Source organism: Syngnathus typhle, linkage group LG18 (assembly GCF_033458585.1).
Source record: "Syngnathus typhle isolate RoL2023-S1 ecotype Sweden linkage group LG18, RoL_Styp_1.0, whole genome shotgun sequence".
Lineage (NCBI taxonomy): Eukaryota > Metazoa > Chordata > Actinopteri > Syngnathiformes > Syngnathidae > Syngnathus > Syngnathus typhle.
The window spans coordinates 241,556-253,595 of NC_083755.1; the positions used below are offsets into that span (position 1 = coordinate 241,556).

Below are 12,040 nucleotides of genomic sequence, written 5' to 3' on the forward strand. Positions count from 1 at the left end.
GACAGATTCAATTGAGAACACCTTTGTTTATACACATACAAAACTGCTTGCTTTAGGTACCTTTATGACAGTATTTTCTGTGGAGTGGAGCTCCACGCCACTAGAAGATGATGTTGTCGTGTGTCATGGACAGCCGCTGTCCAAGTTTGACATGGTAAAAGTTGGTTTCGCGCCATGAGAGGACCTTAATTTCTCTTTGATCCTGTAATGAAAATGTCAAATTAGTACTAGTTGTTGAAATGTAGATCTAGGCTTCAATTACTAAGGCAACATGATGCCCTAAGGGACCTTACTCAGGTGAAATGAGAGTGTGACAGATATCTTTACTGAGACACTCTCTCTCGCTCTCTCTCTCTCTCGCGACACAATCAACAGATTAGCATTAGCAATACGGTATCGCAATACAACAACAAAAATCTGCTATAAAACTGCTCCTCAACCAATTGTTTCTTTGCAATTGTATTTGCAATACCGTAATTATTCTAATTATCGCCCATATCCTACTAACCGCCCTGTGTGTGTTAGCGATGGCATAAATAAAACATTGATACCTCTAATTATCGCCCATGCTGCTAAGAAATTCCCCCCAAAACTTACGTTTTCCTCCGCGACCACATGCCGACGTCATTGCGCAAGTTTAAATATGACTGATTTGACAGCGCGTTGAATGTCCCTTTTAAATTGGTTTTCTCCATAAACTATGATACAATTACACTAGTCACTCCGCGACCATATCCTCACACAATTACGTTCTCGGGGCATGGGCTCGAACAAGACGATCGCGTTAATATGACGTGTACAACACGTGATGTGCGACGGTAGCGTGTCGCATCGATGGAGCGTCAATTGACGCACCCCGCTGTTAGAGGTAGCTCAAAACAGCCGCTGTCCTCGTGTTAAGAACACCAGTGAGATACTACATAAGGAAAATATACATATTATCGCCCTTTTCAGTGCCCCTTGGCAATCGGACAATAATGGGTGATAATTGGAATAAATACGGTAATTTAATAAAACGGGTGCCTTAAATCCACGGAAGACTTTGCTTGTAATGTTAAGTGTACTGCTGCTAACATAGGAGTTTCCCCATTGAGGGAATAATAAAGGATTATCTTATCTTATCTTATACAACTAATACATTTAATATAATGACGCAATACACAATTTATACACGGACAACAAAATATAACTAAGAGGTGAAATATATGATCATAATTTAGATTAAATTAATTCAATTTTATAAAAATAAATAAAATAAACAATGACGATTTTGTGCATTTAAATTCAAACTTTAATTATAGTACATATTAAACAGAACAACAAAGAAGTAACAAGAAACACAAACAATAGAACAAAATTTCAAACAAAATTACCACAAAAACCCCTCTGGGGGAAAATTAGGGCCCTCGGGGAATCTTTGGTTCCACTCATCCAAAGGAACCGTTTTGGTGGCATTGTTGAGGTTGACAAGCTCCACGTGTTTGCCTTTTATTTTAAAGGCCACAACATGAAACTTTTCTTCCAGTTCCTGCGCAAAGAAATGTTTTGACAATTTATTATGGGTTTAAAACACTACGAGAAAACATGATGCATGAAACATGATGGATGGATGGATGGATGGATGGATGGATGGATGGATGGATGGATGGATGAAGTTGGTTCGGTTGGGTAGGTAGGTAGGTAGGTAGGTTGGTTAGATAGATAGATAGATGGATAGATGGATAGATAGACAGGCAGACAGATAAAAAACGTAAAACCTAAAACAATTTGATTAATTTCATGAACATAATTACAACCACAATGATTTTATACAGTCAGGGAAGCAAGTGAAATTGTATGTCTTCCTGATAGAGCTGTATCTGAGACAAAATCTTACAAAATTGGTGATCCAGATTTAGAGAAAACTCTAAAGCATGATTCTGACTTCAGCCTTGATGATGATGAGCCACTGATAGCAGTTTATCTCAAGTAAATAACAGTATTGTTTAAATTTAAAATAACTTTGTTTATACACGGGAAAAAACTGCTTGCTTTAGGTACCTTTATCACAGTATTTTCTGTGGTGTGGAGCTCCACGCCATCAGAACACGATGTCGTCAAGTGCGTCATTGAAAGCCGCTGTCCAACAACTACTCGAAAAAAGTTGCTCTCCCGCCACCTGAGCACCTTTATTTCCGTTTGATCCTATAATGAAAATGTCAAATTAGTACTAGGTGTTGGAATGTAGATCTACGCTGCAATTACAAAGGCAACATGATGCCCGAAGGGACCTTACTCAGGTGAAATGAGAGGGTGATATATATCTATATTTAGACACACACATGCGCACGCACGCACACATAGTGTGAGAGAGAAAGAGAACAATCAGTTTACTTTTTTCAAATAAAAGATGCCCAATGGGACTGGGATCGCGCGTGTCAGCACCATCCTAATGGGGCGGATCTAAAAAATAAAGACAGATTAAACATCAATACTTCATGAAGGAGAGGGAGCAAAAAGAGAAAGCGTGATCTTACAGCAGAGACAATGCCGTCTGTCGTAAACAGGACACCCTCCTCATGGCTGATGTCCTTTAATTCCCTGGTAATACTTGAAGGGTACAGCAGAGCTGTCCCCTTTGCCTCCAAATCAGGCGTCACCTCCATCCCCCCAGCCACGTAAATGGTGGTGTTGTGCCGGGAGAGGAGGACCCCTTCTTCTCTTCCCCGGCCAAAATTAATAAATCGAAATGTACTTCCGACAGAGACGTCGGAGGCTAAATTTGCAAACAACACAATTTTGCAAACACGGTGGCCATCACAGAGGGCAGCCACTGTGTTAAAGTGGGAGGCCCCAGCCTGCACCGTGCCATCCTCTTTTAGGACCCATCGAGAATGTTTCTCATTTGTTTTTAAGGCCACCACTTTTGCCGTGAGAGCCGCTGGCAATTGTTGGAGGGTCCAAAGGTTTTCCATTCTGAAAAAAATAAATAAAAACAATAACTGATCGGCAGAGACATAATTACGACAGCACTTATATGTGGTTTAATTAGTCTACGTGATGACAGAAACTGATTTCATAAAAGAGCAGCCCTACCCCTTTGGAAGGATTATGGTAAGTGTGTATACCCTTCCCCAATATCTATTGTTGAATTGTTTTTGTTGTTTTTATCTATCTATCTATCTATCTATCTATCTATCTATCTATCTATCTATCTATCTATCTATCTATCTATCTATCTATCTATCTATCTATCTATCTATCTATCTATCTATCTATCTATCTATCTATCTGTTAACATTTCGTTTTTATTTATTAATTTATTAATTAATTAATTTATTTATTTATTTCCAATGGACTACTTCCAATATTGTGTATTTTGGAAGATGTTAAGAGTTGACTCCTTTGATCTACAATTTCATCCCCTACATAATTTTGGAAGCTCATACGTTGGCACCTGTGCATTTGTTCCCACGGTAAGCAAAGATTGATTTTCTATTTGTTATAGTGAAATAAACATCTGCATACTACTGCCAGAAACGGTGGTGAGAGTTGACTCTGATCTAGCCGCGCAACTCGCATGATTGACAGCGCCACGTTTGTTTTTTTCTGGCCGCGCACTAGTTCTCAGGCTTTTTTCCCACACGCGGTACAGATCAAAAGAGGTGTCCACGCAGCCTTGTTAAGGCGGCATCACAATGTTAGAACACGGATAGAACAATATTGCGCATTTTTTAATTGTACAATTAAGTTTATACAATATGACTCGGATTATTTGCTCATTTCGTTTTAGAGTCCGCACTACTGATTGATATTTATTCAAGACAAGATGTACATTCACTGTCTGTCTCACAAACTAAGCCATATGAAGAAATATATTGTTCGAGAGATGCTTACTAATGGATCCTTTTTTTTTGAGGACATAGGTATAATAGATATAACTAGAATTTTGCAATTTCTGGAGAAATTGCGTGTGAAGGCGAAATGTATGAATAACTTCTTCGGGGAATGCTGCCGAACGATGTTGAAACGTGTTGAATTACTTGAGAAATGTAGAAAATTTGGAGAATTTGTGGTGAATTTCAAAATAAAAGATGTGAAGTTTTTGGTAAGTTGTGGAATAGGTAGAAAAATGATGAACAGTTGAAAGTTGGAATGGGTTGAATCGGTTGAAAAATGTAGAAATGAGAAGGGAAAAGGGAATTGGGTGTGAATTTCAAAATAAAAGATGTGAAGTTTTTGGTAATTGGGAAGTTGTGGAATAGGTAGAAAAATGATGAACAGTTGAAAGTTGGAATGGGTTGAATCGGTTGAAAAATGTAGAAATGAGAAGGGAAAAGGAAATTGGGTGTGAATTTCAAAATAAAAGATGCGAAGTTTTTGGTAAGTGGGAAGTTGTGGAATAGGTAGAAAAATGATGAACAGTTGAAAGTTGGAATGGGTTGAATCGGTTGAAAAATGTAGAAATGAGAAGGGAAAAGGAATTGGGTGTGAATTTCAAAATAAAAGATGTGAAGCTTTTGGTAATTGGGAAGTTGTGGAATAGGTAGAAAAATGATGAACAGTTGAAAGTTGGAATGGGTTGAATCGGTTGAAAAATGTAGAAATGAGAAGGGAAAAGGGAATTGGGTGTGAATTTCAAATTAAAAGATTTGAAGATTTTGGTAAGTGGGAAGTTGTGGAATAGGTAGAAAAATGATGAACAGTTGAAAGTTGGAATGGGTTGAATCGGTTGAAAAATGTAGAAATGAGAAGGGAAAAGGAATTGGGTGTGAATTTCAAAATAAAAGATGTGAAGTATTTGGGAAGTTGTGGAATAGGTAGAAAAATGATGAACAGTTGAAAGTTGGAATGGTTGAATCGGTTGAAAAATGTAGAAATTAGAGTACAAAAACGGAATTTGAGAGAATTTTGGTTGAATTTCAAAATAAAAGATGTGAAGTTTTTGGTAAGTGGGAAGTTGTGGAATAGGTAGAAAAATGATGAACGGTTGAAAGTTGGAACGAGTTGAATCGGTGGAAAAATGTAGAAGTTAGAAGTGAAAAAGGAAATTTTATGAAATTTTGCAAAATTTTATGCAAATATTAAAAGTGAAAACGTGAAAATTTTGAATTTGGGAAGTTTGGGAATGTCCCCAATGTGATTTGAATGTGTTGAATGATGTGAATTTCAAACTGGAACAACGTAAATGTGAAATGTTGAATCTGCCATTAAGAATGAATGGGGCAAAAATCGCCATAAATTTATGAATTATGCGAAAACGGAAAATTTTTGGAACGAGAAAAATGTGAGCAGTCGTGCCATGAATATTTGGAATAAGTGAAAAGTGGAATGGAGTGAATAGGTTGAAGTATGTGGAAGTAGTTAAGCGTCAAAAAAGTGGGCAGAAGATGTTGAATAATAATAATAACTAGAATTTGCAATTCCTGAAGGAATTGCGTGTGAAGGTGAAGAAGTTGAATAAATATTTAAGGAATGTTGCAGAATGACGTTGAAACGAGTTGAATCGGTTGAAAAATGTGGAAATGAGAAAGGAAAAAGGAAATGGGTGTGAATTTCAAAATAAAAGATGTGAAGTTTTTGTTAAGTTGTGGAATAGGTAAAGAAATGATGAACAGTTGAAAGTTGGAATGGGTCGAATCGGTTGAAAAATGTAGAAATGAGAAGGGAAAAAGGAATTGGGCGTGAATTTCAAAATAAAAGATGTGAATTTTTTGGTAAGTGGGAAGTTGGGGAATAGGTAGAAAAATGATGAACAGTTGAAAGTTGGAATGGGTTGAATCGGTTGAAAAATGTAGAAATGAGAAGGGAAAAAGGAATTGTGCGTGAATTTCAAAATAAAAGATGTGAATTTTTTGGTAAGTGGGAAGTTGTGGAATAGGTAGAAATATGATGAACAGTTGAAAGTTGGAATGGGTTGAATCGGTTGAAAAATGTGGAAATTAGAGTAGAAAAACGAAATTTTAGAGAATTTTGGTTGAATTTCAAAATAAAAGATGTGAAGTTTTTGGTAAGTGGGAAGTTGTGGAATAGGTAGGCAAAAGATGAACAGTTGAAAGTTGGAATGGGTTGAATCGGTTGAAAAATGTAGAAATGAGAAGGGAAAAGGGAATTGTGTGAATTTCAAAATAAAAGAAGTGAAGTTTTTAATAAGTGGGAAGTTGTGGAATAGGTAGAAAAATGATGAACAGTTGAAAGTTGGAATGGGTTGAATCGGTTGAAAAATGTAGAAATGAGAAGGGAAAAGGGAATTGGGTGTGAATTTCAAAATAAAAGATGTGAAGTTTTTGGTAAGTGGGAAGTTGTGGAATAGGTAGGCAAAAGATAAACAGTTGAAAGTTGGAACGGGTTGAATCGGTTGAAAAATGTAGAAATGAGAACGGAAAAAGGAATTGGGTGTGAATTTCAAAATAAAAGATGTGAAATTTATGGGAAGTTGTGGAATAGGTAGAAAAATGATGAACAGTTGAAAGTTGGAATGGGTTGAATCGGTTGAAAAATGTGGAAATTAGAGTAGAAAAACGAAATTTTAGAGAATTTTAGTTGAATTTCAAAATAAAAGATCTGAAGTTTTTGGTAAGTGGGAAGTTGTGGAATAGGTAGGCAAAAGATGAATAGTTGAAAGTTGGAACGAGTTGAATCGGTGGAAAAATGTAGAAGTTAGAAGTGAAAAACGAAATTTTATGAAATTTTGCAAAATTCTATGCAAATTTTAAAAGTGAAAACGTGAAAATTTTGAATTTGGCAAGTTTGGGAATGTCCCCAATGTGATTTGAATGTGTTGAATTATGTGAATTTCAAACAGGAACAACGTAAATGTGAAATGTTGAATCTGCCATTAAGAATGAATGGGGCAAAAATCGCCATAAATTTGTGAATTATGCGAAAACGGAAAATTATTGGAATGAGAAAAATGTGAGCAGTGTTGCCATGAATTTTTGGAATAAGTGAAAAGTGGAATGGAGTGAATCGGTTGAAGTATGTGGAATTAGTTAAGCGCCGAAAAAGTGAGCGGAATAAGTAGAATAATAACTAGAATTTGCAATTCCTGAAGGAATTGCGTGTGAAGGTGAAGAAGTTGAATAAATATTTAAGGAATGCTGCAGAATGATGTTGAAACGAGTTGAATCGGTTGAAAAATGTAGAAATGAGAAGGGAAAAGGAACTGGGTGTGAATTTCAAAATAAAAGATGTGAAGTTTTTGGTAAGTTGTGGAATAGGAAAAAAAAAGATGAACAGTTGAAAGTTGGAATGGGTCGAATCGGTTGAAAAATGTAGAAATGAGAAGGGAAAAAGGAAATGGGTGTGAATTTCAAAATAAAAGACGCGAAGTTTTTGGTAAGTGGGAAGTTGTGGAATAGGTAGAAAAATGATGAACAGTTGAAAGTTGGAATGGGTTGAATCGGTTGAAAAATGTAGAAATGAGAAAGGAAAAGGGAATATTGTGAATTTCAAAATAAAAGATGTGAAGTTTTTGGGAAGTTGTGGAATAGGTAGAAAAATGATGAACAGTTGAAAGTTGGAATGGGTTGAATCGGTTGAAAAATGTGGAAATTAGAGTAGAAAAACGAAATTTTAGAGAATTTTGGTTGAATTTCAAAATAAAAGATGTGAAGTTTTTGGTAAGTGGGAAGTTGTGGAATAGGTAGGCAAAAGATGAACAGTTGAAAGTTGGAATGGGTTGAATCGGTTGAAAAATGTAGAAATGAGAAGGGAAAAGGGAAAAAGGAATTGGGTGTGAATTTCAAAATAAAAGATGAAAACATGAAAATGTTGAATTAGGCAAGTTTGGGAATGTCCCCAATGTGATTTGAATGTGTTGAATGATGTGAATTTCAAACTGGAACAACGTTAATGTGAAATGTTGAATCTGCCATTAAGAATGAATGGGGCGAAATTCGCCATAAATTTGTGAATTTTGCGAAAACGGAAAAAATTTGGAACGTGAAAAATGTGAGCAGACGTGTCATGAATATTTGGAATAAGTGAAAAGTGGAATGGAGTGAATCGGTTGAAGTATGTGGAAGTAGTTAAGCGTCAAAAAAGTGAGCGGAAGTTGAATAATAATAATAACTAGAATTTGCAATTCCTGAAGGAATTGCGTGTGAAGGTGAAGAAGTTGAATAAATATTTAAGGAATGTTGCAGAATGACGTTGAAACGAGTTGAATCGGTTGAAAAATGTAGAAATGAGAAGGGAAAAAGGAACTGGGTGTGAATTTCAAAATAAAAGATATGAAGTTTTTGTTAAGTTGTGGAATAGGTAAAGAAATGATGAACAGTTGAAAGTTGGAATGGGTTGAATGGGTTGAAAAATGTAGAAATGAGAAGGGAAAAAGGAATTGGGTATGAATTTCAAAATAAAAGACCTGAAGTTTTCGGTAAATTGGAAGTTGTGGAATAGGTAGAAAAATGATGAACAGTTGAAAGTTGGAATGGGTTGAATCGGTTGAAAAATGTAGAAATGAGAAGGGAAAAAGGAATTGGGTGGGAATTTCAAAATAAAAGATGTGAAATTTTTGGTAAGTGGGAAGTTGTGGAATAGGTAGAAAAATGATGAACAGTTGAAAGTTGGAATGGGTTGAATCGGTTGAAAAATGTAGAAATGAGAAGGGAAAAGGGAATTGGGCGTGAATTTCAAAATAAAAGATGTGAATTTTTTGGTAAGTGGGAAGTTGTGGAATAAGTAGAAAAATGATGAACAGTTGAAAGTTGGAACGGGTTGAATCGGTTGAAAAATGTAGAAATGAGAAGGGAAAAAGGAATGGGGTGTGAATTTCAAAATAAAAGATGTGAAGTTTTTGGTAAGTGGGAAGTTGTGGAATAGGTAGAAAAATGATGAACAGTTGAAAGTTGGAATGGGTTGAATCGGTTGAAAAATGTAGAAATGAGAAGGGAAAAGGAATTGGGTGTGAATTTCAAAATAAAAGATGTGAAGTTTTTGGTAAGTGGGAAGTTGTTGAATAGGTAGAGAAAAGATGAACAGTTGAAAGTTGGAATGGGTTGAATCGGTTGAAAAATGTAGAAATTAGAGTAGAAAAAGGAAATTTTAGGGAATTTTGGTTGAATTTCAAAATAAAAGATGTGAAGTTTTTGGTAAGTGGGAAGTTGTGGAATAGGTAGAGAAAAGATGAACAGTGGAAAGTTGGAATGGGTTGAATCGGTTGAAAAATGTAGAAATGAGAAAGGAAAAGGGAAAAAGGAATTGGGTGTGAATTTCAAAATAAAAGATGAAAACGTGAAAATGTTGAATTTGGCAAGTTTGGGAATGTCCCCAATGTGATTTGAATGTGTTGAATGAGGTGAATTTCAAACTGGAACAACGTAAATGTGAAATGTTGAATCTGCCATTAAGAATGAATGGGGCAAAAATCGCCATAAATTTATGAATTATGCGAAAACGGAAAATTTTTGGAATGAGAAAAATGTGAGCACACTTGCCATGAATATTTGGAATAAGTGAAAAGTGGAATGGAGTGAATCGGTTGAAGTATGTGGAAGTAGTTAAGCACCAAAAAAGTGGGCAGAATAAGTAGAATAATAATAAAGGACAGGAATAACAATAGTGTGAAGGTCTTCACCTTCACACTAATAATAAAGGACAGGAATAACAATAGTGTGAAGGTCTTCACCTTCACACTAATAATAACTAGAATTTGCAATTCCTGAAGGAATTGCGTGTGAAGGTGAAGAAGTTGAATAAATATTTAAGGAATGTTGCAGAATGATGTTGAAACGAGTTGAATCGGTTGAAAAATGTTGAAATGAGGAGGGAAAAAGGAATTGGGTGTGAATTTCAAAATAAAAGATGTGAAGTTTTTGGGAAGTTGTGGAATAGGTCGAAAAATGATGAACAGTTGAAAGTTGGAATGGGTTGAATCGGTTGAAAAATGTAGAAATGAGAAGGGAAAAGGAATTGGGTGTGAATTTCAAAATAAAAGATGTGAAGCTTTTGGTAAGTGGGAAGTTGTGGAATCAGTAGAAAAATAATGAACAGTTGAAAGTTGGAATGGGTTGAATCGGTTGAAAAATGTAGAAATTAGAGTAGAAAAACGAAATTTTACAGAATTTTGGTTGAATTTCAAAATAAAAGATGTGAAGTTTTTGGTAAGTGGGACGTTGTGGAATAGGTAGGCAAAAGATGAACAGTTGAAAGTTGGAACGAGTTGAATCGGTTGAAAAATGTAGAAGTTAGAGGTGAAAAACGAAATTTTGTGAAAATTTGTCGGAATTTTTAACGTGAAAACGTGAAATTTTCGAATTTGGGAATTTTGGGAATGTCGAGAATCCTTCCGAATGTGATTAGAATGTGCTGAATGATGTGAATTTCAAATTGGAACGACGTAAATGTGAAATGTCGAATGTGCCATTAAGAATGAATGGGGAAAAATTTGTCGGAATTTTGGGAATTTTGCGGAATCGGAAAATTTTCGGAACGAGAAAAATATAAGCGCTCGTCGCGTGAATATTTGGAATACGTGAAAAGTGGAATGGAGTGAATCGGATGAATTATGTGGAAGATGAAACGTGTCAAAAAAGTGTGGAGAATAAAAGAGAATAATAATAATAACTAGAATTTTGCAATTTCTGGAGAAATTGCGTGTGAAGGCGAAATGTATGAATAACTTCTTCGGGGAATGCTGCCGAACGATGTTGAAACGTGTTGAATTACTTGAGAAATGTAGAATATTTGGAGAATTTGTGGCGAATTTCAAAATAAAAGATGTGAAGTTTTTGGTAAGTGGGAAGTTGTGGAATAGGTAGAAAAATGATGAACAGTTGAAAGTTGAAATGGGTTGAATCGGTTGAAAAATGTAGAAATGAGAAGGGAAAAAGGAATTGGGTGTGAATTTCAAAATAAAAGATGTGAAGTATTTGGGAAGTTGTGGAATATGGTAGAAAAATGATGAACAGTTGAAAGTTGGAATGGGTTGAATCGGTTGAAAAATGTAGAAATTAGAGTACAAAAACGGAATTTGAGAGAATTTTGGTTGAATTTCAAAATAAAAGATGTGAAGTTTTTGGTAAGTGGGAAGTTGTGGAATAGGTAGAAAAATGATGAACAGTTGAAAGTTGGAATGGGTTGAATCGGTTGAAAAATGTAGAAATGAGAAGGGAAAAGGAAATTGGGTGTGAATTTCAAAATAAAAGACGTGAAGTTTTTGGTAAGTGGGAAGTTGTGGAATAGGTAGAAAAATGATGAACAGTTGAAAGGTGGAATGGGTTGAATCGGTTGAAAAATTTAGAAATGAGAAGGGAAAAGGAATTGGGTGTGAATTTCAAAATAAAAGATGTGAAGCTTTTGGTAAGTGGGAAGTTGTGGAATCGGTAGAAAAATAATGAACAGTTGAAAGTTGGAATGGGTTGAATCGGTTGAAAAATGTAGAAATTAGAGTAGAAAAACGAAATTTTAGAGAATTTTGGTTGAATTTCAAAATAAAAGATGTGAAGTTTTTGGTAAGTGGGACGTTGTGGAATAGGTAGGCAAAAGATGAACAGTTGAAAGTTGGAACGAGTTGAATCGGTTGAAAAATGTAGAAGTTAGAGCTGAAAAACAAAATTTTGTGAAAATTTGTCGGAATTTTTAACGTGAAAACGTGAAATTTTCGAATTTGGGAATTTTGGGAATGTCGAGAATCCTTCCGAATGTGATTAGAATGTGCTGAATGATGTGAATTTCAAATTGGAACGACGTAAATGTGAAATGTCGAATGTGCCATTAAGAATGAATGGGGAAAAATTTGTCGGAATTTTGGGAATTTTGCGGAATCGGTAAATTTTCGGAACGAGAAAAATACAAGCGCTCGTCGCGTGAATATTTGGAATACGTGAAAAGTGGAATGGAGTGAATCGGATGAATTATGTGGCAGATGAAACGTGTCAAAAAAGTGAGGAGAATAAAAGAGAATAATAATAATAGAGAATGGTGTAGAATAACATATGTGTGAAGGCCTTCGCCTTCACACAACTAGAATTTTGCAATTTCTGGAGAAATTGCGTGTGAAGGCGAAATGTATGAATAACTTTTTCGGGGAATGCTGCCGAACGATGTTGAAACGTGT

At 35.5% G+C, this 12,040-nt stretch overlaps 1 protein-coding gene across 6 annotated transcripts in view; it reads right to left on the bottom strand.

Annotated features, from left to right (window-relative positions):
• LOC133143015 (uncharacterized) overlaps positions 1 to 12,040 on the bottom strand; it is a 97,997-nt gene that overhangs the window by 19,762 nt on the left and 66,195 nt on the right. For all 6 annotated transcript variants that reach the window (XR_009710342.1, XM_061264737.1, XM_061264734.1 and 3 more), the window contains 5 exons: positions 2,517 to 2,955; positions 2,374 to 2,442; positions 2,041 to 2,184; positions 1,374 to 1,528; positions 61 to 202 (listed from right to left, as the gene is read on the bottom strand). Coding sequence is in view for 5 of the 6 variants with exons in the window: in XM_061264737.1 (XP_061120721.1) it covers positions 124 to 202; positions 1,374 to 1,528; positions 2,041 to 2,184; positions 2,374 to 2,442; positions 2,517 to 2,955 (886 nt within the window). In the remaining variant the exon portion in view is untranslated. The remainder of the gene's footprint in view (positions 1 to 60; positions 203 to 1,373; positions 1,529 to 2,040; positions 2,185 to 2,373; positions 2,443 to 2,516; positions 2,956 to 12,040) is intronic.